Source organism: Scardinius erythrophthalmus (genome assembly GCF_964197995.2).
Source record: "Scardinius erythrophthalmus genome assembly, chromosome: 24".
Classification (NCBI taxonomy): Eukaryota; Metazoa; Chordata; class Actinopteri; order Cypriniformes; family Leuciscidae; genus Scardinius; species Scardinius erythrophthalmus.
The window spans coordinates 24201285-24227640 of record NC_138244.1 but is presented as its reverse complement, the minus strand read 5'-3'; the positions used below and the strand labels follow the sequence as shown (position 1 = coordinate 24227640).

Genomic DNA, 26356 nt, shown 5'->3' with positions numbered 1-26356 from the left:
TATGTTGCACCTGCCATACTGACATATTGTCAATCGTTTAGTCATGTACTTTTGTACTTACGTTTTTGATTTGATTACATTCATTTGCTCATTGCAGCTCATCAAGTACAAGTAAATCTTATAAATTACTAAAAAAAATCTCGAAGCTGGTTGGTTTGGTACATGAAATAGAATTCTTTATAGAAGTTTTTTTTTTAAAATGCCAATGGAGAAACTTAAAGGGACTATGTGTAGCTTTTTAGGTATTTTATTATCTAAAATCAATATTTTTATTCATAAATATGCCCTCAATGGGGTATAAATACCTATGCCAATGATCAGACTAATCCTCGTAAATGAAGAATTTATTATCTTTATATACATGGGACGGGTAAGTCCACGGAGGCTTCCATGTAGTTCCGCCATCTTGAAAAACTATAATAGCAGAGAGGGACAAAAAGTACTAGACCAACGCGTTTCCACAACGCGTTTCGTTCAGAGCCAGCGTCACGTGACTGAAGCCAGCAGAAGCGGAGGAGCAGAGAGAGGCGCTTGTCACTGCCGCGGTAAGTTTAAAAGGATGCACTGCACGGTTATTTATACACCGTTCGTTCATTCATACATATGAGTCACAGGATAAGGACTCCTCGTCGTCGAAAAAGTCCAAAATAGACCATAAAAGGAAACGTGACCGGAGATTAATGCAGGAGAAAGCTTTCAAAGAGACCCTGAAGTTGCCTGCTTTCTTCTCGACAGGTAAGTCAATGTTACGGTCTTAATTACAAGCTTTTTTTTCATTGATTGGTAGTGTACTTTATTATATAGACAGTAGAACATTTATAGTTAAAAGTTAAACAGGCTCTTTGATGAATAGCAGCTACTGAGTAAAGTAACGTTAGAGAAGGCTCTGATGATGATGATATCTAACAATGCACGTACTTCAAAAAATATAACGAGTAAAGAAGGCATTACTACTAATTACCATAGTAATGTTTTTCACAGTCAGTAATTCATACTGTAACATTCTTTTTTTCGTTGTTTCAAGTTTCCGTTTGTTTTAAATAACAAACCTGTTCACCGAAGAAAAACTCGAAGTGCTATTATAAGACATCCTGTCATAGCTTTTTGGTACATAACGGCTACCGTAGATGCAACGCGCATTTGAAAAAGTGAGGCGCTGGAGAGCATTATTCGTTTGAATGCAAAATACAGTTTCACCACTAGATGGGAGTAATTCCTACACATAGTCCCTTTAATGTGAAAAATACTTCTTAAACAACGGCTGCTGAAAAAGTGGGTGGTCACTGTTCGAATAAACAGTTATATGGAGAGGAACGATGGATGTTACCCTGCGCAAGACTGCAAAAATAGAAACCAGCTGACAAAACAAAAGTATCCTGCTGCTTGTTGTGATTGTGACTAGTACACTGTAAATTATAATTAGTTAGACTTAAGCATGCAAACCGATTGCCATAAAAAAATAAGTGTAATAGGAATAGTTATGTTGACAAATGCTTAGTTAGTATAGTTCACTTACACAAAAGTTCTAAAAAGTTCTAAAAAGCACTTTAGAGAGTACTTGATAATTTACTTTAGATTTACTCTTGACCTACTATAGCTACTCAGAATTACTACCAGAGTGCATTACATACAATTAATAAAAATTGTATTCCCTTCCTTTGAAACCAAATAACTGTGATTTCTTGTTTCATCGCTGCATCAATAGGAAGAGAATTACAATAATATAAATGAAGTTCCAAGTGCCCATCCAAAGGGAACACTACAAACAAAAACATTTTAGGAAAATCAACATCAATTTATGAAGTCAGCTTATGTGGTTCCCACAAATTTTTCAGTTGTATTGACAATTCAATATTCAAGATGACTTTGGGAAATGAGTGAATGCAACTAAAGAAAGATATTGGCAGAAGTAGAGGAAATAAGTAAAAAGTCTATTAAGAATTGCCCCGCCTCAACATTTATTTATTTTTATTTATTTTTTGCTTGACAAAATGGCACTCAAACCAATCAATTATTCTGAACTTGGGTTTTCTGAGTAATCATGGAATAGTATGTGAATAGTACATATTACTATATAATTTAACAATTAAGTTAAGAAATTAAAGGAACACTCCGACTTTTTGGGACTTTAGCTTATTCACAGTATCCCCCAGAGTTAGATAAGTCCATACATACCTTTTTCATTTCTGTGCGTTCTGTAAGTGTTATTTGACGCACCCACCGCTAGCCTAGCTTAGCACAAAGACTGGATGTAAATGGATAGTGTTAGCATAGTAATCCCAATAAGTGACAAAATAATGCAAACATTTTCCTATTTACATGTTGTGATCTGTATAGTCACAGCGTGTACAAATAACAAGGCTATATGAGACAGAGACCATTTTTAATCGTATAAATACTGGGAACTATATTCTCACTAGGCGTAGGAGCACAGCTACTTGGGCGGAGTGATTAGCACAGCACACGAGACACCCTGTGGTGAGGAGCAGAGAGTTCGCTCAGAGTTGGAGTAATAGAGTCAGGAATTACTAGATAGTAAATTTATAGTTTACAATCATGGGTGTTCGCTGTATTGTAAAGAGCTGCGACAATAAACAAGGGAGACCAGGTAATACTATGATGTTTCATAGAATTCCAACCAAAAACGCTGACCTGATGAATCGATGGCTACTTATCCAAACACACCTGTAAACAGCATCAATAAGTATTTCGTTTGCTCTGAACATTTTACTATAGACGACTATTTTGAAAAAATGCAAGTTGCCACACGGACCATGAAACGTGTGCTAAAGGATACAGCCATCCCATCGATAATAAAGACAGGACAAATTGAATCACCTGTTGCTGCGGTAAGTGTTCCGTTATGTTTTGAGATGACTAACATTAGCCATACTGTAACAGTGCCATGCTAATGTAATGTAACCTTAGTAGTGACACTATTATGTGAATAGAGGCTCCGTGTATCCCCTTTATTGTTATTATCACTGTACTATGAATGACCATTATAACAAAATCACTTACTTGGTGGACAGCTGACCATTAGGTTCACTCGGCATGGGGCGTTTCTTCCAGTTGATCTTCCGTGGTAGTGACGCAAATATTTTGATTGTGTGCTTGATCATCACTCATCAAGCCTTGACATTGATGGCAATACCCGGTCCCATTCATTACAACAAAGGCACTCGGTTTCTGTCGGCATAGGTTGGCATGTTCCACATTTACACCACCAGTCCGTGTTCGTTCTGATTCTCCCTTCGACATCAATCTGTTCGGCATCTTGTCTTACAGCTTCCAAAGTTTGTAACTCCTCGTCTGTGTATTCTGGCTCAAAACTATGTGGTTCTGGATCTTGGTCTGATACACAGTAAAATTCCTCTGACAATTCCTCAAAGTCAGCCATGATCACGAGTCGCGTTCGCTACTAGCTAGTCTGTCACGTTTGTTTTGTTTACGGAACCATCAACAGTCAGGGCGTCTCGTGTGCTGCGCTAATCACTCCGCCCAAGTAGCTGTGCTCCTACGCCTAGTGAGAATATAGTTCCCAGTATTTATACGATTAAAAATGGTCTCTGTCTCATATAGCCTTGTTATTTGTACACGCTGTGACTATACAGATCACAACATGTAAATAGGAAAATGTTTGCATTATTTTGTCACTTATTGGGATTACTATGCTAACACTATCCATTTACATCCAGTCTTTGTGCTAAGCTAGGCTAGCGGTGGGTGCGTCAAATAACACTTACAGAACGCACAGAAATGAAAAAGGTATGTATGGACTTATCTAACTCTGGGGGATACTGTGAATAAGCTAAAGTCCCAAAAAGTCGGAGTGTTCCTTTAAGTAAAGTTAACTAAAAAGTGTTAGTTAGAATAACAGTGTAAGAAATTGTATTTGTATTGTGTCTGGTTAGGACATGGTGTTATTGCAAAGGAATGGTGTTATTACTGGTTTAAGAGGGGGTCTTGATCTGATAAAGTCCAAAATCATCTCATGAGCATTTCGTTTAACACATGTGGGAATATTTCCATCTACCTGCAAAAGAAAAAGAGGCAGATTTATGATATTATAGTTATTATCAAATATAAAAACAATGGTTAATCACTGTCATGCTGCATCAGCTGAAAAGTCTTTCCAAAGCCATAATCTCACGCATAATATAGTCGACTTACCGAGTTAGGATAAGATTAAATCAGGGATAAACCACTTAAAATGTGCTTACAACAGCAACCTCACTGCCCTCAGCATGAGTAAGCATAGTTAGAATGGACTCACTACAACTTTGCGAAGTTTATATTTGCGTGAACGAATATCTTGCATGAGCATCTCAAAGGGCGTAAGGCTGAACTCCGTGGGAAGAGGGTTAAACGGCTGTTCCTCCACCTTCTTGAGCTTCACACCCTGCCTCAACTCCTTCATTAGCTGCACCCACAGCCGAGTCTAAACGAACAAAAGACAAACACACACAGTTTCCATTATTACATGAACCATAGCTCATACACTGCTGGACATCACAAAGACAAATATGAGTAAATGAAACTACCATTTCATCTACTGTTCTAATAAGCACATCTTTTACCCAGTCAGTGTGTTGAAGAGCATCAAGCTCAGTGGTGGAATTTTCCTCCAGAGGTTCCTCTGTTCTGATCTTCTTCAGCATCTACAGAAAAATATCAGATACTTATCAGAACATAAGAGAGGAGGGTATAAAGCTTTGAATATTAAATTCTCACACAAACTATATAATGTGGTGTTTTATGTGACGTAAAAGCATGTTTTTATCCTCAAGCGAACAAACCCCGCCCACAGCTAATTCTAAAGTAATTTCAATCACAGGGGTGATTGGCTGCACACCACTGCAAATATTACCCCCTAAAAAAAACCTTAATCTTAGTACAGTGTTGGCAGAACATCCTGATAGATATTTGGTGCAAATGAATATCCATTCATGATATTTCTGATATTTGTACAAAATATTTCATATTTTGATAAATACCAATACTCCTGTAGTTCAAATAAATCATGCTGCTATGGGACCAGCAACAGTCCCTTGACTTTGCAGATCTGTTGCAGATCCCTGTCGGAGTGAAGACGCAGTGAAGCTGTGGTCTCCCTAGCAAGCTCTGCCCTGGGTCATTTTGACTGACTTATCGCTTGAGACTTACTGATATCAATATAATGACACTTTATTTTAAGTACTTCTTTATTGCACAAAGCACACTTCTTAATATTGAGATTTAAAATGTGTTTAATACCTCTATTAGTATAAGTATAGCAGAGATGTTCACAAGTCTTTCATCTGGAGTCCGAGTCAAGTCTGAAGTCTTTAAGCTGGAGTCCGAGTCAAGTCTGAAGTCTTTATCACTGGAATCCGAGTCAATTATCACTGGAGTCTGAGGCAAGTCTGCAATCTTTTGTCATGAGACCGAGTCGAGTCTTGAGTCATTTCATGCCTTGCAAAAAAAAAAAAAAAAAAATCTCAAACTCCAAAAACCCATTATTTGTATTATATAGACAAAATATATAATCTTTCTATTATCTGTTTTGTTTGTAATAAAGGTCCTAAGATATAAGGGATAATGCAAATCCAGCTTGTTACTTTAAAATCCATTACAATGTATAAAACAATCGTCCTGGCAACAAGACAAGTAGTTATTTTCGCTAAGTGGATGTCATTACTGACAGAATTTTCATTTTTGGGTGAACTAACCCTTTAAGAGAAACAGAAAAGTCCACAATTTCGTCGACAAGCAATGCATCATGCCTGCTATAAAGGCCAGGCGCAAACCTGGAGGTGTATGGACAGAAAGTCTTCATTCAGCAGGACTTTCCTTCTGCTGACAAAAAAAAACACGACAGAGTTTCAACAAATCCTGCGAAGATCTGATTCAGCACGGTATTCGTTTTACTATGTGATTCCCGGCCGTGCTCTGCGTCACACACGAGGCCGAGAATCATTAATTTCCCTGCCCACGAGAAGTGCAAGCTTTTTTGAAACATTTTGAACATTTGAAGGTAAGACGGGGATGGGTAGGTCAGGTTTTCAGTTTTTCCTTTAATTCTCACTGTAGGGGAGTTGCAATTTTATTTCATAAAAAAAAAAAAAACAGGTTTGAAGATATGATAAAAGATACAGAGGGACTTCACATTTTTATTTTAGGCCAGCTTTCTGGAGAGAGAGTCCTTATCGGAAGTGTGTATGCCCCTAACACATTTGAACCTACTTTTTTTCCTGAATTAATTGCCAATATATCATCATTTTCTGTTAATCACATTATTATTGGAGGAGAATATAATTGTGCGCTCGACCCCAGCTAAGACCTCAACCCACCTAAACATACAGCAGCTTCGAGACAGGCCGTTAAATTGAACCAGATTTTGGCCTGCTTGATGCATGGAGAATCATAAACCCTAAAGTTAGAGACTTTACATTTTATTCACACCCGCATAAGATGTCCTCTAGAATAGACTATGTGTTTGTGTCCAGACAGATCATGGATAGAGTGAACTGTAAAAAACTGTAAAAAACTGTGCTATAGACATATGTGCTATATCTGATCATAACTCAGTCTCTGCAGTTGCCTCTCCACCTTATCTTAACCCTGCATCTCGTCATTGCCGACTACAATCATCGCTGCTTAGTAACCTTTGTTAGTTTCTTGAAAAAGAATGGGTGTTCTTTATGGAAACCAACAAGCAGCCTGTTACAGAATCATCTCTCCTGTGGGAACCAGCGAAGGCTTATATTAGGGGGTCAATAATATCTTATTCTGCAGCATGGAAAAAGAGTCTTTCTCTCTTAGAACACCTTGTTAAGGATTTAGAATAGGTTTATTAAAAACCCCTCACGTGTTTTGCGGCAAGAATTAGATGCAGCTCGCTCAGCCTTAAATCAAATCTTAACTAGGAAGGTGGACACCTCAATGCTCTTTGCAAGGTAGAGACTTTACGAATATGGCAATGAGCCAGACCGTTTACTAGCACGATTGGCTAGAGGCAGGAATGAGGCAAGCATTATTTCATCACTCAAAGATGGCAAGGGCAGTTCAACTCATGATTCAAAACAAATGAACACTATTATGAGACAGTTTTATCAGAAGTTGTACTAAGTTGATTCATATAATTCCTTTTTAAACCGAATCTAGCTCCCTAGCCTATCTGAGGAGCAACAGCCAGACCTGAATAAGCCCATCTCAAAGGAAGAAATGCTAGAGGCAATTAAGTCTTTGAAAGGTGGTAGGGCTCTGATGGTTTTGACCAGGAGGAGTTCTACAAAAAAAACAAGTACATTTATTTTAGAACCTCTAACAGAGATGGACACTGATTAGTTTAAAAAGGGCTGTCTACCTGCTACGCTAAACATAGTATATATTTCATTGATTCAGAAAAAAATAAACCATCTGACTAATACGGCTCTTACAGACATGTGAGCCTGTAAAATGTAGACTGTAAGCTGCTCTCCAAGCTTTTAGCAAGAAGACTTGAATCATTCCTCCCTCAGCTAAAAACCAGACAGTCTTTATTCAACAAAGGCTGTCTTTCTCCAATGTCAGGAGACTTTTATAATATAAATTACGTTAAATCAGAGGTTATGCCCCTAGGGGGAGATTTGTAACTTTACTAGCTCACTGTCAAATTGTCCTTTTAAATTGTCCAGAACAGGCCTCAAATATCTTGGAATTTGTCTGTCACCTGATCTAACAGAGCTATGGAAACTTAACCCCTCTTATCAAAAGTCTAAAAGATGATTTGGAACGTTGGTTTAACCTTCCTTTATCTTGGATGGGAAGAATTAAAAATGAACATCCTTCCCAGAATATTATATATTATACAGAATTATATGCAAATGTTACCACTTTTCCCATGTTTCCCATGAAGAATATTTTTGATCTGGAAATACGTTTTTCATATTTCATTTGGCAAGGGAAAAAACCTAGAGTAAGAATGAAGATCTTACAACTGCCGGTAGATTGGGGGGGGGGGGGGTTAACTTAAGGTTTTACAATTGGGCTTGTCATACTCGCACAATTTGGAATTGGCTGCATTCTCATTTAGAATCCCTGCCGTGTGGATGAGTGGGCTGTGATGCCTTACTCATTGTTAAGTCTGCTTATAAGCAGTAAGGGTCTAAGGTTGTTGCCTGAAATTAAAAATAATCCTATTCTTTTCAACACTGTTAAAGTGTGGCAGGATATTATGAAATTTGCAGGGAGAAGGGGCTTTTTGTCAAGTCTGACACCATTAATTGGAAATAGAGATTTTCTCCCTGGCATTCAAAAATCTCTGTTTCATAGATGGCATGGGAAGGGGATAAGAGTGGTTGGAGATTTATATCTAAATAACACCTTAATGACATTTAACAAACTAAAGGACAAATTCGATCTTGAAAGCGGTAGTTTTTGGGCATACCTCCAGAGTCTGCATTTTTGAAATTCGGGTAACCTCAAGCCCCTTGGGGACATTATTGTTGTTGAAATTAACTGGTACGCCACACCTTATTTCAAAAGTTTATGTTCTTTTATTCAATGGATAACAGTGGGATTGATCATGTCTGGCGTACATGGGAGAAAGATCTCAGTAATGAATATATTGATGATGACTTGGTATATGCAGTTAGATCGATCGGAAAAAAATATTTACTTGCTATAGACTGGTTGAAACACAATACAAAATATTACTGAGACTCTATACTACCCCACGTATTCTGAATAAGATGAATAGTTATGTAATAAATGCCAGAGTGAAATTGGAACTTTCATGCATTATTTTTGGCATTGTCCAAGGCATTACAAGTTCAGGGATGGCACGGAAGATGGGTGATATTTTTAACCAAACTTTTGATAAGGACCCTGGGTTTTTCTTACTTGGTTTGTCAGCAAAAGACATAGCTTTATCTGCTAACCGGTTCTGTTAGAACTTTTACGTGCTTTTCTCAACTCAGTGAAGTGACGTCGGTGCCCGGGTTAGCAGTAGCATGAGCCGTCAGGCAAGTGTTATTTAAATAAACTCATGATGTACTTACAAACTTTCCAATGCCTCGTTTTATGAGTACAGAACCTATTTGTACTACTGTAGAAGTTTGGTACCATTCTGGACATTATTAGTCGGATAATTTACGAGATACAAATTTAGAGCCAATAGCACCTGCACTAAGCCATCCTGCTGATTTCTCTAAATAAGCTCTAACTTGTTCGACCAAGGGGAAAAAGGCTTCTGGGGTGTTTGGCTCGATGTTATGGTGCAAAGGACCCTAGGTTGATTTTACTCCGAACCATCCCTTTAAATAAGAGCTAAATAGTGAACAGTGAGATTTCAGAAATGGTATTTAAAATACATTTTAGTATATTTATGTTTCACTAGGGAAATCATTGGTTTCTAATTGTCTTTTTAAAGGTGCTCTAAGTGATGTCACGCATATTTTAGGCCGAAACATTTTTTTGTCACATACAGCAAACATCTCCTCACTATCCGCTGCCTGTCCCCTGAATACACAATATATAAATAACACGGTCTCTGTAGACAGCCCAGGCTCCACAAACGGCAACAAAAACAAACTGGCCCAGCCTGGACCACAAAACATAACAAACAGTGTTCCAGCCAATAACCGACAAGAATGATTTGGGGGTGGGGGGTTAGTGCGCGTGCACATGAAGGGGGGTGTAGAGAGTGGAGGAGAGAGAAGGATGAAGAGGGAAGTTAGCTAGAGGAGAGATGTCCTAGACAACGACAACGACTAATGTTAGAATTAGGCTATATTCTCTTGAATTTTGTGGCCGACACACGACCAAAAAGATGACGTTCCAATGAACAAATAACAAAGAAGACGGAAAAGGAGAAGGAATGTGCGAAGTCCCGAATTTATATCGGAAAAGCCTGTTTCAGGAAGCACGGAAGGGAGGGGGAGGGTACGGGATGAGGAGGAGGGAGGGTCAAGCTAGCCTCCGTTTTGTTTGACAATACTTCGAACATCAACAAGAAGTGACGTCACCCAACATCGCTTAGAGCACCTTTAATAAGATGTTTTCATGCTTTGACTAGCCAAAAATCTACTTCAAAAAACTGAATCTGTTCTCCTGTTCTCTATGTTACCCTCATTCCAAGTGAACTTGTATTTAAGGGTGTACTCACACTAGGCGATCTAAACCGTGCCAAAGCATGTTTGACCCCAAAATTTCAATTTGGTTTATTTTTCAAAATGGTTTATTTCAATAGTGTGATCGCTTCGTACCGTGCCCAGGTGGTTCCCTGGCCCACTTGGAAGAGGTTGGTTCAGTTGGGCTTGGGCGCGGTACGCATGAAGTGTGATCGCTAACCGCAACGGAGCACAGAACAGCTGCTAATCTTGTGTACACTACTGTAATCATTACGACAGCAAACATCTTCTATTACTACTTGGTAGTACACTTTTGAATTATTTCAATTAATTTTATTATATTTAGGTTGATAACAGGTCTGGTTCTCACCTTATTGACGAACAGGAATTGTGGTTTGCCAGTAAAGCTGCTAATTCATCCATCAATGTCAGCTGCCTTCGTAATCTTCTGATGCGTGCAGCACAATCAAGTGAAATCGCTGCGTGGCATAAATGATAAATCTTTTAGGCAGTCTATTAGCGAAAGCACTTTTCTTCCTGTTTTCTTCAAAACAAAAAGTTGTAAATGTAAATGACGTATCCGTGCTCCGGCCCTGAACATTAAGTGAAATGTGAGTGCAGGCCAGCAGGCGAGTGGGGAGGGGGGACAATCGCGTCAGGGCACGGTACAAGGCAACCATGCCTAGTGTGAGTACTCACTAAGTCTTAGCTGTTTTTTTTTTTTAACAGTCATGTTATGTTTAGTTTCATTATCATGTCTTGTTTAGTTTGTTTCATTGTCATGAGTTCTCATTCATTGAATTCTCCCTCAGTTAATGTCATTAATGTTCATTGTGTGTATTTTCTGTGTTGATTAAAGTCTCTTATCGGATATTCTGTGTCATGCGTCAGTCTTCAGATTTCAACTACACAACACCTGTGACAGAACACCGAACCATCATAACGAGTAATAAAAAAAGAAATTAAGAAAGAAAGAAAGAAAGAAAGAAAGAAAGAAAGAAAGAAAGAAAGAAAGAAAAGAGTCTGCCCGCTTCTCCTCATGAAGTGGAATCGCTCCCTCAAGGATCACACAAGAGACTTCATAGATCTGACATGTTTCACTCATTACTCCGACTGCTCATTCCGTGTATTCTTCAACACCAGCCTCAGCGAGCGGTCGAGGCTTTTGCTTGAAGATCGGATTCATCACGCCAGTATGGACATGAGGCTGGTCATAGGTCTGTGCAGAGCACTTGTCTGATTCTTGTGGTCTTTGCTGAGGGTCCTCTAATGTATTATTTGATGAGCTGGATGATATAATGTTGTATGGTCTACAGTCTCTGCTGGTCCCGTCCAGTCCCAAGTCGTCTTTGTCTCTGCTGGTTCAGCCCAGTCCCAAGTCATCTTTGTCTCTGCTCGTTCAGCCTAGTCCCAAGTTGTCTTCATCGCTATTGAATAAGATCAGCTCTAAGTCACCCTTGTCTCCATTGGCTTTGCGAAGCTCCAAGTCTCCTTTGTCACCATTGTCTCTGCCCAGCTCCTCTGCACGGCTCCTCTGTGCATCTGCCCTGCTGCTCAGATCCACCATGGGCTTGTTCTGAGGATCCCTCTGTGAGGCTTCACCGTGGTCTGTCTTCACTCAGGCTTCGCAGGTCCATCGTCTCCCTGATTTTGCTTTAGACTTCCAGATCTTCGGCTTTGCCTTGAATCTTCACCCTTCTGGCTCTGCCATGCTTCTCCTTCCCTCCATTTCCGCCATTGTCACCACTGGTTCAGCCTAGTCCCAAGCCGTTTTCGTCTCTGCTGGTTCAGCCCACTCCCAGGTCATCTTCATCACCACTGGTTCAGCCCAGTCCCAAGTCGTCTTCGTCTCTCCTGGTTCAGCCCAGTCCTTAGTCATCTTTGTCTCTGTCAGTTCAGCCGAGTCCCAAGTCATCTTCGTCACCATTGAATCAAAAATCTCCTTTGTTGCGGATGGTCCCACCCAGCTTCCCTTTCCCTCTCCTCTGCCAAAATCACCTAGTTCCTCTGCCTCAACTCTGCTTTCTCCCTTCAGCCCCTGGGCCCCTCCCTTGGTGCCTCTACCCTGCTGATTAGATCAGCCTTGGGCTTCCCAGTCATCTGCTCCGGCACCTCGGCCTTGCACGCCTGCAGCTCCACCTTGGCCCCCAGGCCTTTCGTGTCACCCTGGGTCTACGTCTCCTCAGCTCTGCTTGGGTCTCCACTAATCACATCGTCACCTCAGTTAGTAGGACTTTGGTTCTATCCGGGCTCCTCCCTCGATCAGATCTGCCATGGGCCTTCATCCCGTCTCTGCTCTGGGTCATCCTCTGGCTCCTCCCTCTATTGCCTCCTCCCTGGCTCCCCCCTCCATCATCTCCACCTTGGTGTTTTCATCTGTCAGCCCCTCTCGGTCACCTTTGTCTCTAGATCCTCGTCCTCCTCCGGAACCTCCTCCTTCCCATCTCTGTTGGTCTTTTGCTCTGCGAGGACACGCTTCCCGGGGGGTGGGTTATCATTTCATTTTCATGTCTTGTTTAGTTTAATAGTTTCATTATCATGTTCTGTATAGTTTACAAGTCATAGTTTTCTTTGTCACAGTCTTTGCCTGACATCTCATTCATTTGTTTCTAGGATTCTAATTAGTTCTCACATGTTCCTTGTTTGACCATTCTCTGTGTATGTAAACCCTTAGTTCCCACAGTTCAATGTTCAGTGTCAAAAACGTTTTGTGTATTCCCTGTATTGATTAAAGCCTCTTTGTATCAATCATGACACTTATACCTTACATAGTTTTGGTCATGATTTTCAAGAATGATAGCATGTAATGCTACCTGTACCTGCTAATAATTCTAATTTCATTAGAACTTTGATAACAAAATCAAAGACTTTCTCCTATTTTACTATACTTACTTAATTTTACTATTTTGACTATGCATATGTTTAGTTATATGTTTAGTTGTATTTTATAACTTTTATTTATAGTTTTTTCTCTACTGTACGATATCAGAAATTAATTATGTGTAAACAATTTTTGGTTTGCGACCAAGCAGTTCAGAACCACTGATCTAGGCTGAGTGTTTTCCCCCCCACAATTTCAATGTTACATATTTTATTAAAGGGATACTTCACCTCTGGAAAGATGAATGTGTATTTAAAATAGGTAATTTATGTAGAAGAAATGTGAAGAAATTTTTTTTAATTTGGAGCTTTCTAGACTGAGAAAAGCCAGAAAATGTATTTTTGGCTTATGTGGATGAAAGACAACAACTCCCAGGATGCACTTGCTTCGCTGCCCTAGGAGGCCACGCCTACCTGTTAGAGAGCGCAGTTGAAAACAACAAGGTTAGGCTACCAGTGAGTCTCCGTGACGAGTCTGCCTGGGATTTCGAGATCGCCCAAAATGTCCGGGATTCGGCTTTTGCGTTCTACAGTCGCCATTCATCATGTTTACTGTGGCGAGCAGGACGAGGCTGAGGGGTGCTGGAGAACGGCGCGACGCCGGTGGCGTCATTACTGAGACGCGCCGGTCTCGTATCTCTCACGGAGGTGCGGGAATTTTCTTAGCAATGTTAAAACGCACATCAACCGATTACTTGTTTAGCGTTCATGTAAACACTACATTCAGATTCACCAATCGGAAGGAATTCAGTTAGATTGAAGCAAGAGGTGTGCATGTAAACAATGAATGGCGACCGCAGAAAGCTGAATCCCGGACATTTTGAACGATCTCGCCCGCTGGACAAGTCCGGGAAAAAGAGGATGGTAACCCCTACTACTCAGCTTTCTCCTACTACTCAGCTTTCTTCACAGAACAAGAGCCTGCAAGCTTAGCTTCCAAAGAAAGACGGCTGACTGTGTGTACATTATGTGAGTGAGATCCCACCCTCTATGGGCGGGTTGAAAACATGCGGAACAGCCCCTACTACTGGCTGTAGTCTTTAGCCTCTGGCCAAAAAATCCTCCGATGACGCAAAATGACGATTTTTGCGTCATCTGAGGATTTTTTCCAGACAAAAAATACATAAATCTCTCCTCTCAGGGGGATATGAGGGTGGAAAGCAGGGTAATTCGAAAATACTACAGGTTTTCTACTAATACAAAGCTTAATGCTAAATCCTGAAGTATCTCTTTAAAGAAGCATGAAATTAAATATTCTTAACAAGAAATATGATCACAGACATGACCCATGTGAGCACCATGGTTCCATCAGTATGTCTTCTCACCTCTTTGGCATCTCTTATCCTGCTGAGGAAGGTCTGAAGCTCAAGGGTCTCCAGGAAAAGTGCCCGACACACGGCCTGGTAGTGCTCTGGTGCCAAAGCTGGATTTGCCAGTCGGCGGGAACAAAGTGTCATCACCTGATGAACAGTATGAATGCCATGCACTTTGCCTTCTTCTTCCTCTTCTTCATCCTCCTCTTGGCCACTGTAGCCTTCGTCTTTAGCTGCATTACTGCCACAATGTTTAGATTCGCTGCAGTCCTGACCACCGACCATAAACTCAATAAGCTGTTCAAGCTGAGGGCTCAATTCCCGTTCCTCACTGTCATCCAGTCCCCAGTCCAAAGCACCGTAGATCGCAGCACCCATGGACTGAACCAGCTGCACACATGTAGGGTGAAGAAATGAGGTTTGTTAGGGGATGGAGACCGCAAATATTACATAATTATATAAAGTGCCATTATAGTCTCACCTTTCCATCAGCAGCAGAAGCACAGTTAGCATTACTGTCATCTAGAAAAGAAAAAAAAGATTAGAGGAAGAAAACTGCCAATTGCATTTCTAGATGTTTTTGTAACTCGACTGATCTACTAACACTGTACTAGTGTCAGAACCATTATAAGTGAATAAAAATACAAGGAATGCTAAACATTTTAAAGGTTCATAATTGCTATGCCTATGTAAGCTAAAGATTTGTGCAAGCTAAGCATATAAACTTGTCTTCTCTCTTTGCTTACCTTTCAGATTAGCAAACCGTACCAAAACTTATATAACTTTTACACTTTTACTATTCTATTACTATTACTATATCTATTACTAATACTTTTCACTTTTACTAAATTTGGGTTAAATGTATAGCTAAATTTTAAATGTCTCAAAGCAGGAAATTATTTTCAATTTGAATCTCCCACATGCCAAGTCACGATTTGTCCAGTAAAACACTAAATTAAATGTAAAAAATTTGAAGTAGAAAGACTGAAACAGTATTTTCTTGTAAAACGTACTCCAATAAATACTTCGACAAATTTTATTTTTTTACAATTTTTTTTTTACGAATCATAAACATGTTTAGCATGTCAACATTCCAAAAATTTAAACCTGTGTACATATGACATTTTTTCTGAATGTTGCTGAAATCTTAGTTGTCCACATATTTTATTTGCAATACTCATCAGTTTAGTAAATCTCTGATATGTTATTTTATTTGTATGTCAAAAGGACTAGATCATACAACAAGTGCCATCTGAAGGGAAAATAATGGTATGGCAGAAGTGTCCCCACAAACACATCCAAGGTCTTCCTCAGGTCTAGACATGAATGGGTTGGTTTCTGTGGAAGATATAAGGTATTGTAGCGCTCCACTACGGGAAAAGAGGAAAACAGACACAAAATGCTGTGAAGCGTCTCCCCGGAGGGCGTCTTTATTTTTCCAAGCCGTGAAAAATTAGGTGCAATCAAACTCAGTCTCTGTGTTTCGTGCAGGTGAAGTGTTCCGTGGTGTGAAGTGTAGTTCCTCCTTGCCCAGCAAAGAGAGGGGAGCTTAGCCAACTAGCTGGGTGATCCACATTCACTTGGGTAAGTCAGTCACTCTCTAGGCAAAGAAAAGAGACACAGGGGTTTGTCATGCACCCAGTTAGAGTCCAAACTGCTCTCCCTTCTTCTTCCTTGCTGGAGCTTATATCTCCCTTTGGGTGATTGCCTCATCGTCGTCACCTAGGATAGGCAGGTGTTCCCCATGAATAGCATTGTCAGGGGTGATGAGGGGGGAGCAAGCAATATCTTGTCACATCCCACTACCCCCCCCCCCCCCCCACACACACACACACACACACACACACACCACCACCCCGCCACCTAAAGGTGCCATCAGGCTTAGGTAAAAGCCCAATCGGGCTGGGCCATGGGCTAAAGGAAGGTTCGATGACTCCTACCTGGAGCATTTTTTTCTACTTCCTCCTCAATGGCTTGCCAACGAGATTCTGGAATTTGATAGGGCCGCTGCCGAACTGTGACACCATGGGGAGTCTGGATGTCATGTGACAGGACGGAGGTGCATCCCAGACAGTTGTAAAACACATCACGGAAGCTTTGGACTAGGGCTTCCAGTTCTTTGTGTTGGTGTGGATTGAGCTGCGGATTCAGCTTCGTCTCCCAGGCTGGCGCAGCCTATAATTTATGGGTCCAACTCACAAACAGCGGTGTATGGGCCCTGCCAGGAGGACAGGAATATACAGGCCACACTGGGTACTAAGACCAGGACTTCGTCACCTGGTCACTTGGCCACCCTAAGCCTAACTGCACTGGCCAATCGTAGAGTCTCTGCTGGGTACGCTGGGATTCAATCAGGTGTTTCTTGACCAGAGCCATTTTCCATTCAATTGACCGTTCGCAAAACCCCGCCCTCGAACGGTCCTCGTCCAATCCTAGCTCAGCAACTGTAACTAAGGAGAAGGACCTCCGTCAAACATTGCGATTTCAGCACATGGTGAAACGATGCGCCTATGGCACCTGCAGGTCTGACACTAGGTACCCCAAAAGTTTAGAGGGAGGGGTCGTTTTTTTCGCCTTTCCAAAGCCCAAGACCCAAGCGGAAATATGTCAACAATGGATTAAGCAGTGTGGGAGACCTCACTCACAGCTAAATGCCTCGAAGATTAATAAGCATACATGTGTCAGCGTATATAATATATAAGCGTCAGTCACGCCCGTTTCACATATACTCGTAGTCCGTTTACAGTGCGTTTTTTTTTTCCGCACCCATGTTAACAGGTAAAGCTTCCACACTGCACGCGGATGCTGCAATCGTTTCTGCACCGAGTCTATTTTTGCTGTGCTGCACGCGCTGAATTAAAGTGACAGCGCATGGTTCTTGGTCAAAATGAACACAGATTGACATGAAAATATAATAATCTCACCATAAATGCATTTAATAAAATAAAATGTAGTAAATTCACCATAGCCTAAATGTATTTTTGTTTTTGACTTGTTTAAATACATTTATATTGTTAATAAATAACAATAAACTGTTGTTGTACCAGCAATATCTTCAAGTTTTGTTTTTCACTGTATTAATCTCAAATGTCATGATTTGCAATGCAAGAGAGTAACAGTTAGCCTACTGGCACCTTTTTTCCCCCACTTCAAGCACTGGCCTCGATTGTTGTATGTTGTAATATTCCCGTCTTTGCTTATTTTAACATTTTGAACATATCCCTCCACTGCATATTGCAGCCCTTTCTGTCGTGCCCTGGAGGATATGTCTGCTGCATTACTCCAAAACCAATCACTTATACCGGTATGGAGCTCAACCCAGCCATGTGTCTGTTTCTCAATTGTTTGACGGGCGTAGTAACAATAACTAGGGGGCGTGGCTTTTGCGAACGGTCAATTCTTCCTCTCATTTCTCCAACACCTCTCTCTGCTCAACCAGCGGAGGGGTGAGGGTTGTTGCTCCCAGGCCTCCTCAGCAATGTCTAGCAGCCCGCATGATTGACTTGACTTATGCTGACAGAAAAGTATATTTGGCCTATACCTACATGTACACAATCTTCAAGATACTTAAAAGTATAATTAAGTATTCTAAGTATACTTGGCTTGTAGTTGTGTTTAATTTTTATATATATATATATATATATATATATATATATATATATATATATATATATATATATATATATATATATATATATATAAATATATATATATAAATATATATATATATATATATATATATATATATATATATATATATATATATATATATATATATATATATATATAGAGTAAACTACAGGGCTCTGTGGAATACTTGATTCTGATTGGTCAATTTGCGCCATCCAGTGGTATGTTATTCCCAAATAACAACTAACTAACACAGCCAGTGTTGCCAACTTGGCAATTTTGTTGCTAGATTTAGCAACTTTTCAGACTACCCTAGCAGCTTTTTTTTCTCCAAAAAGCACCTAGCAACAAATGTAGCTATTTTTAAAATTTATTTGGCAAGTTTTAGCAACTTTTGAAAAGTCAGATCAATATTTCATGTCTAATTATTTACTTATATGGCAAGTAGCCGTGTAATAAAGGGGATAATGTGATCCAGTCTGTTGTTATCTCGGAATAAACCCCTTCAGGCTGATGCAAGACCCCGACGCACCCCTGTCGGGGTTTATTCTGCGATAACAACCTGCTGGATGTACATTATCCCTTACTTACAGCTGCAGTCTGTAACTTTAGGTGCTTTAGCGGTTAATAAACAGAACATGCGTCTTGCAGAAGAACATTATAGCCTGAGCTACTTCTCTCTGTTTATGTCTATGACGAGTCACGCAGGTACTGGGCAACTCCGCAGTGGTGGCGACCCGAACCATTCTAAAATAGTCTGAATATAAACACTTATTATACGTGTACCTTAGTGATTGAGGATAAACATGGTTTGGAAAATGGATTCATTATGTACTTATTATATAAATTTTGTAAATTCTGAAAACAAAAAAAGTTACGAACTGCTACTTTAAAGGGGTCATGAACTGAGAATTTAAATTTTCCTTGATCTTTTGAGTGTTAAGAGGTCGTTAAACTATAAAAATATCCTCTAAGTTTCAAAACTTTAAACTTCCTAATTATTCCAAAAACAGCTTTTATTGAAACCAAGGCCAGAAAATGACAGGATCTGTAAAGTGGGGATTTGTGATGTTATAGGGCAGCGAAAAAAACGGCTTTGCAGAAGAATATCAATGCCTACGTCTACATCACCTTGGCGCCGCCCACTGGCAAGTTAGTGAATAGTGACATGAGAATGAGAAAAGGTGGGGAGGTGGGGTCACCCCAGGAAACATAAGATAATAAAGTAATCCAGTTCATGACCCATTTAAAGAAAAATTACAAGTATGCTTGCTAAACGTACTTGGTTACTTACGTAACCTCGGTTCCCTTAGAGATAAGGGAACGAGTACTGCGTTGAAAACGCTGTGGGAAAACTCCTTTTCTCGAGAATATTGAAGCCTTTATTTTAAAACGCATTGCTGCAGCACATGCGAGAGCTAGAAGCTCGCGTGAGCGTGCTGATTGGCTTGTGCAAAGCAACTGCACGAACCAATGGCGGAACAGCAGAGGAGCGCGAGCCAATCGGGGCGCTTGGCACTCTGCCAGAGTCAAGCGCGCGAAACTGCACGTGACAGAAGAGTATAAATACACAGAGAATCCGCCATTTGACAGGTTTAAATCGACTGAAGCGAAAAGACACCTGCCATAAGAGACAATAGCACGGCAAGGCAACGCAGTACTCGTTCCCTTATCTCTAAGGGAAGTACGTTCCCTTACGAGAACGTTCTCTCGTACTGCATTGAAAACGCTGTGGGAACACTATTTAAAACGCCGTGCTTGTCGTCTTTGGCCAATCTGACTCACCGAGAGCTCCAGGAAGTACAGAATAGCCTAGGATAAAGAGACCGAATCTTCGGGCCCTTAGATATCCAAACAAATAAAGCTGGGCCAAGGGCCAGTCTTAAGAATCCCACAACACGAGATGACAACCAGTGTCTGAGTCAAAAACTAGTCTGGGTCCACAGAGCCAGCGTTAGATAGAGACTACTCATGCCTATAAGGCAGGTACCATAGAGGTCTAATATGTGGACGGAACGGACCCGCCGGCCGCCGCATAACGTCCTGCATAGACATTTTCATAACTAATCTGGATCCATAGAGCCAGGGCCTAGCTAGAGAGAATTCGTATCTGCGGAGCAGGGACTTTTGGGTTGTAATGTTTCACAAATGTGGACGAAACAGACTAGCCGGTCGTCGCACAAGTGTGACAGAAAGAATGTCAAAACCAGCCTGGATCCGCAGAGCCAGAGCTTAGATAGAGAGAACTCGTGCCTGCAGAGCAGGAACTTCCAGGTTGTAAAATCTCACAAATGTGGACGGGACGGACCATCCGGCCACCGCACAGATGTCTTCGATAGGAACACCACTTGACCAGGCCCACGACGAGGCGACGCCTCTCGTGGAGTGAGCTCTAACACCTATGGGACATGTAAGGCCCAGTGAGGTGTAGGCCAGAGCGATGGCATCCACTATCCACCTGGACAGCGTGAGCTTCGTGACAGGAAGACCTTTGGTTCGGCCCCCGAAGCAAACAAAAAGCTGTTCAGACTGTCTGAAAGAGGCTGAACGCTCTAAATAAATTCTCAAAGCTCTGACAGGGCAGAGTGTGAGAACATCACTGAACTCTTCTGAGGTGGGAAGAGCTGACAGAGAAATAACCTGGGCTCTGAACGGAGTTGAGAGCACCTTAGGAATATATCCATGTCTTGGCCTAAGGATGACCTTAGAGTCATTGGGGCCAAATTCCAGACAGGACGCGCTAGTAGAGAGCGCCTGTAAGTCACTTACTCTCTTGACTGACGCCAGTGCCAACAGCAGGGCGGTTTTCAGGGAGAGAGGTTTTAGGTCGGCTGACCGAAGTGGTTCAAAGGGAGGTCCCTTAAGAGCCCGCAGAACCAAAGAAAGGTCCCATGCTGGGACAGATGGCGGCCGAGGCGGGTTAAGCCTTCTGGCGCCCTTAAGGAAGCGAACTATAAGGTCGCATTTTCCTAAGGAGGCTCCTGCTTCCAAAACATGCTGTGTAGCAATGGCTGCTACGTATACCCTGAGAGTGGAGGGGGATCGACCCGCATCCAGCATCTCTTGGAGAAAAGATAGCACTCTTGGAATTTCACAAGTGTGTGGGTCGAGGTTTCGAGCTAAACACCAGCTGGAAAACACTGACCATTTATGGTGGTAGAGGCGTCTGGTAGACGGAGCTCTAGCTTCCCTGATCGTGTTCAGGACGCCCTCTGGGAGGTCCTGGGGTACCCGTTGAGTGGCCAAGCGTGGACGGGGATGCCATATAGTCCTGCTGGCCTGAGCCAGAAGGTCGCGCCTCACTGGGATTGGCCAAGGGTCTGTCACAGACAGCCGTATCAGCTCCGGAAACCAAGACTGAGTTCGCCATAGAGGAGCTATCAGGAGCACTGCGCATTTCGTGTCTCTGATCCGTTCGATGACCTGAGGGAGCATCGAGACCGGAGGAAAAGCATAGAGGGGAAGGCTGGGCCAGTCGTGGGCCAAAGCATCCCTGCTCTTTGAAAAGAAGATTGGGCAGTGACGATTGTCTTCTGAGGCGAAGAGATCTACTTCTGCCTTCCCGAAGACCTCCCAAAGCAGGAGAATCGTCTGAGGGTGGAGAGACCATTCCTCTGGGGGAACCCTGCCCCGAGAGAGCATGTCTGCTCCCGTGTTCAACGTGCCCGGCACGTGAGCTGCCCTGAGCGAGCGCAGATTGGTGTGAGCCCATAACAGTAGCTGGGTGGCTATGGCAAGCAGGTTGCGGGACCTGAGGCCGCCCTGGCGATTTATGTAAGATACCACTGACATGTAGTCCGTCCGGACCAATACGTGGTGTCCAGCCAGGTATGGGAGGAAGGTTTTCAGGGCCAGAAAAACTGCCCTCATTTCGAGGCAGTTGATGTGTAGGCGTTTCTCCGAGCTCGACCAGAGGCCGGAGGCAGGCCTGCCCTCGTACAGGGCTCCCCAACCTAAGTTGGAAGCGTCTGTTGAAATCATCCTCCTCTTGGAGACCACCCCCATACTCACGCCCTGCTGAAACCAGCTGGCGTTCGTCCAAGGGGCCAGGGCTTGAACACAGCGCTGATCCACCTTGATAGTCAATCGGCCTGAGTGCCAGGCGCGGGGTGGCACCCGAGGTGCTAGCCACAGCTGAAGAGGACGCATGCGCAGTAGGCCTAGTTGGAGTACTGATGATGCTGAGGCCATAAGGCCAAGGATCCTCTGAAACGTTCTGAGGGGTGCATGAGAGCCCTTCGTGAATGATGCGGCGAGCCGCTGAATCGATAGAGCACGGGCCGGGGAGGGCCATGCTCTCATAAGAACGGAGTCGAATACTGTCCCCAGGAACATGATACGTTGGCTGGGTGACAGAATACTCTTTGAAAAATTCACCCTGAGCCCTAGACATTCTAGATGGCTGAGGAGCCAGGCTTTGTGAGATTCCGCCTCTGACTGAGTCAGAATGAGCCAGTCGTCGAGGTAGTTTAGAATGCGCATTCCCCGCTGTCTCAGGGGGGAGAGAGCTGCATCCATGCACTTCGTGAATGTACGAGGTGCCAGAGCCAGTCCAAACGGTAGAACCGTGTACTGGTATGTCTGCCCCTCGAAGGCGAATCTCAAGAATGGCCTGTGGTGGGGATTCACTTGAATGTGAAAGTAAGCGTCTTTCAGATCTACTGAGAAAAACCAGTCGCCTGGGCGAATTTGCGCCAGTATATGTCTGGTCGTGAGCATCCTGAACGGCCGTGACATGAGAGCCTTGTTCAGACGCCTGAGATCTAAAATGGGCCTCAGGCCGCCGTCTTTCTTTGGAACGAGAAAGTAACGGCTGTAAAAGCCTGACTCGCTTAGAGAGGGGGGAACCCTCTCGATAGCCCCTTTTGCTAGCAGACTTAATACTTCGGTGCGAAGGACATGACGTAATGTGCTGCTGACCGAGGTTTGAACCACAGCGCGAAAGCGCGGGGGTCTGCGTGCAAACTGAAGCGAGTAGCCGCGCTTTATGATGTTTATCACCCATTCTGAAACTCCTGGGATAGCCTGCCAAGCTAGAGCCCGAAGAGCCAGAGGCATCATTATATCTGGAACGCCTGGAGACGGGGGCTCGAACTGATATGAAGTCAGGGGAGAAATTTTGCTCGTTTTTTGCTCTGTGTGGGTCGCTGTTAAAACAGCGTTTGGGTGCAGGGGTGCGTAACACGTGACGGGCCCATTGTCTGCATACACAACTGCTCCAGCCGCCTGAACTGAAGAGGGAGCTGTGAGAAGCACTCGAGCGATCTTCGGGGCTGGTCCGGCCGCGGCGGGACATAGACCCCTTTTCCTGCCGGTTAGGACGGCTTCTTGGGCTCGAGGTCGAGCGTCAGCTTCGGTCGAGGGCCCTGGCGCCTGGGAAACGGGAATCGTTTTGCAGGCTTCAGGCGTCGAGTGGTGTCAGCCGCGGAGAGGGGCTGGGGAACCTGAGACGCGGGCTTTTCTGGTCGCGGCGTGCTCTTGGGGCGCCGTTGGACCGAGCTAGAGCGTTTGGGCAGGAAGTGCCTCATAGCACTTGAAGCTTTCTGAGCCTCCGTGAAGCGATCAGCGAAGCCATTAACAGAAGGGCCGAAGAGACCGGATGGAGAGACTGGAGAGTCGAGGAAGGCGGTTTTGTCAGCGTCCCTGATCTCCGTTAACGTGAGCCACAAGTGGCGCTCTAAGACAACCAGGCTAGACATGTTGCGGCCCAGTGCTTGCGCGGTGGTCTTTGTGGCCCTCAGCGCCAAATCTGTAGCACTCCTGAGGTCTTTGAAGGTGTCTGGGTCCGGGCCAGACTCGTCCATAGTGCGGAGGAGCTTAGCTTGAAACACCTGCAGGGTCGCCATAGCGTGGAGTGCAGAGGCGGCTTGGCCGGCGGCAGCATAAGCGCGGCTGGCGAGAGCCGAAGTGGTCCTGCACGGCTTAGAGGGGTGCACTGTTTTAGCCCTCCAACTCCCAGCAGTGGGAGGGCATAAGTGTGCAGCGACCGCTTCCTCTAAAGGAGGTAGAGAAACATACCCTTTCTCTTCAGCGCCGTCGACAGAGGAGAGCGTTGAAGAAGCTGAAGAGCGCGTTCGCGCTGAAAAGGGCGCGCGCCAGCTTTTAGTGAGCTCATCATGAACTTCGGGCATGAAGGGGGCGGCACGTTGACGAGGGGCCTGTTGGCGCCCCGGCAGGTACCATTCGTCGAGGCGGCTTTTGGTAGGCTCAGCTGGGGAAAGCCAGTCTAGTCCCAGTTCTTCGACAGCGCGAGACATGACACGGAAGAGTTCGGCGTCGATGCTCGCTCGAGTGTCAACAGGATCCAGCTGAGAGAGGGGGGCGGGGTCCGCGGAGCCCGACCATTCCTCACTTTCAGATGCCGCCATAGAAACAGCGTCGTCCAGTTCTTCGGACAAACCGAAAGAGACGAGACCTGCCGCTTCAGAAGAGGGGCGTTGGTCGCTCTGTGAGAACAGGACTGGAGATGAAGGCGCGGGCGAAGCGTGCGGGGAGAGACCCGGCGTGCATTCATCCAGATGAGCGCGTTCAGGAGGCCTCTGGTCGCGCCGCTTCTTCCTACGGGGCTCACGGGGCGCCGAAGATGGAAGGTGGGCGGGAACACTCAGCGAGGCGGCGGAAGATCTGGCACGGAGCGTGGCAACAGGCATTCCGTCACAGTGAAGGCAGCCGCCTTTAGTGAGCGCTGCCTCGGCGTGCTCAGGGCCGAGGCAGGCAACACACAGAGAGTGTGTGTCAGAGGCGTGCAGGGAGACCCCGCATGAGTCACACACGGTGAGCGGCATTTGCAACAACGCCACGCGCTGTGAAAACAGCGATTTGCTCTCTTAGAATGCTCTTTTTGAGTTAGAAAAAGGATACTCGTCGGATGCCACAGGGAAACGCTCAGCTTGGCAGACACCGGGATGCGAAGCAGTTCCGCTGGAAGGCTGTTCGACGACGAGCGGCTTCACTCGGAGAGAATCAGCGACGAGGTGAGTCGAAAGCTGAAGGAGATAAAATCTGTCAAATGGCGGATTCTCTGTGTATTTATACTCTTCTGTCACGTGCAGTTTCGCGCGCTTGACTCTGGCAGAGTGCCAAGCGCCCCGATTGGCTCGCGCTCCTCTGCTGTTCCGCCATTGGTTCGTGCAGTTGCTTTGCACAAGCCAATCAGCACGCTCACGCGAGCTTCTAGCTCTCGCATGTGCTGCAGCAATGCGTTTTAAAATAAAGGCTTCAATATTCTCGAGAAAAGGAGTTTTCCCACAGCGTTTTCAACGCAGTACGAGAGAACGTTCTCTTAAGGGAACTAGTAGTTTGTGTACTTAAAGGAACACTCCACCGTTTTTTTAAATAAGGCTTATTCACCGTCTTTCCTACATTTAGATAGGTGGGCAAACTCATTTTTGTCTCAGTGCATGCATTGTTTTAGTTTGGAAGCGCCACCGCTAACTTAGCTTAGCATAATGAATGGAATCCTTTGTTGCCAGCTAGCATGTCATGAGTAAAAGTGATAAAAAATAAAAAATAAAAAAAACGAATTACTTCTTGTGGCCTACGTATTCACAACAAGTTCAAATAGCAATGCAGATTAAGACTAATGCAGATTATTTCCTAGGCAGATATTGACTTGGGACTATATTGGGGTGAAGCACAGGCGAAGCACTGCTACTTGGTCGCAGAGATATCACACTCACCACCAGTTCATGTTGACTCTCATCCTCACGTCCTCAGGCTGTTGAGCGATCACAACCTCCTCCTCCTGTCGTTCTATTTCCAAAGCACGCAGCTCCTCTTCTGAAAACTCTGGCTCATAGAGGTATGGTTCTGGCTCTTGACTGTTTGAGAAGTCACCCTCCTTGTCTCTCACAAAATCCGCCATGTTCATCGCCATTCACTATGTCTACTGTAGGAAAAATAGCCGACTACTATTCACGCTGGTATGTTGACGGAAGTTGGGGGATTTCAGGTGTTGTGTGATATCTCTGCGCCCAAGTAGCAGTGCTTCGCCTGTGCTTCCCCCTAATATAGTCCCAAGTCAATATCTGCCTAGGAAATCGCCTAGTCTTAATCTGCATTGCTATTTGTACTCGTTGTGAATAGGCAGGCCACAATAAGTAATTCGTTTTTTTTAATTATTTTTTTATCACTTTTACTTATGATATGCTAGCTGGCAACCAAGGGGGTAATCTTTCAGAAAAAACTGAAGCTTCCCCAGGGGCCGCCATTGATTAGCAGACCATCACCTGCTGTTAGCATTCCATTGACTCCCATTAATTATGGTGTCACTTTGACAGCGAATAACTTTACATCTGAGGTGTTTAAAGACTCCATTTGTCTATTATTTATTTCTAAAGAAACACGAAAATGTATAAAAGGCTCCATTACCTTGTATCTTACGTTATGGTCCCGTAGAAGCAGTTTTTGTAAAAATAGGCTAACGATTGCGTCATAACC

The 26356-nt window shown here is 43.6% G+C and overlaps 1 protein-coding gene across 1 annotated transcript in view; it reads right to left on the bottom strand.

The window, feature by feature from the left end:
• The window catches only part of spire2 (spire-type actin nucleation factor 2), a gene marked incomplete at its 5' end in the record, with an annotated part of 67919 nt that overhangs the window by 27349 nt on the left and 14214 nt on the right, over positions 1–26356 (bottom strand). Inside the window, 5 exons of the mRNA XM_081355760.1 lie at positions 3950–4036; positions 4277–4441; positions 4581–4661; positions 14300–14677; positions 14769–14809. Of these exons, the coding sequence (XP_081211886.1) occupies positions 3950–4036; positions 4277–4441; positions 4581–4661; positions 14300–14677; positions 14769–14809 (752 nt within the window). The remainder of the gene's footprint in view (positions 1–3949; positions 4037–4276; positions 4442–4580; positions 4662–14299; positions 14678–14768; positions 14810–26356) is intronic.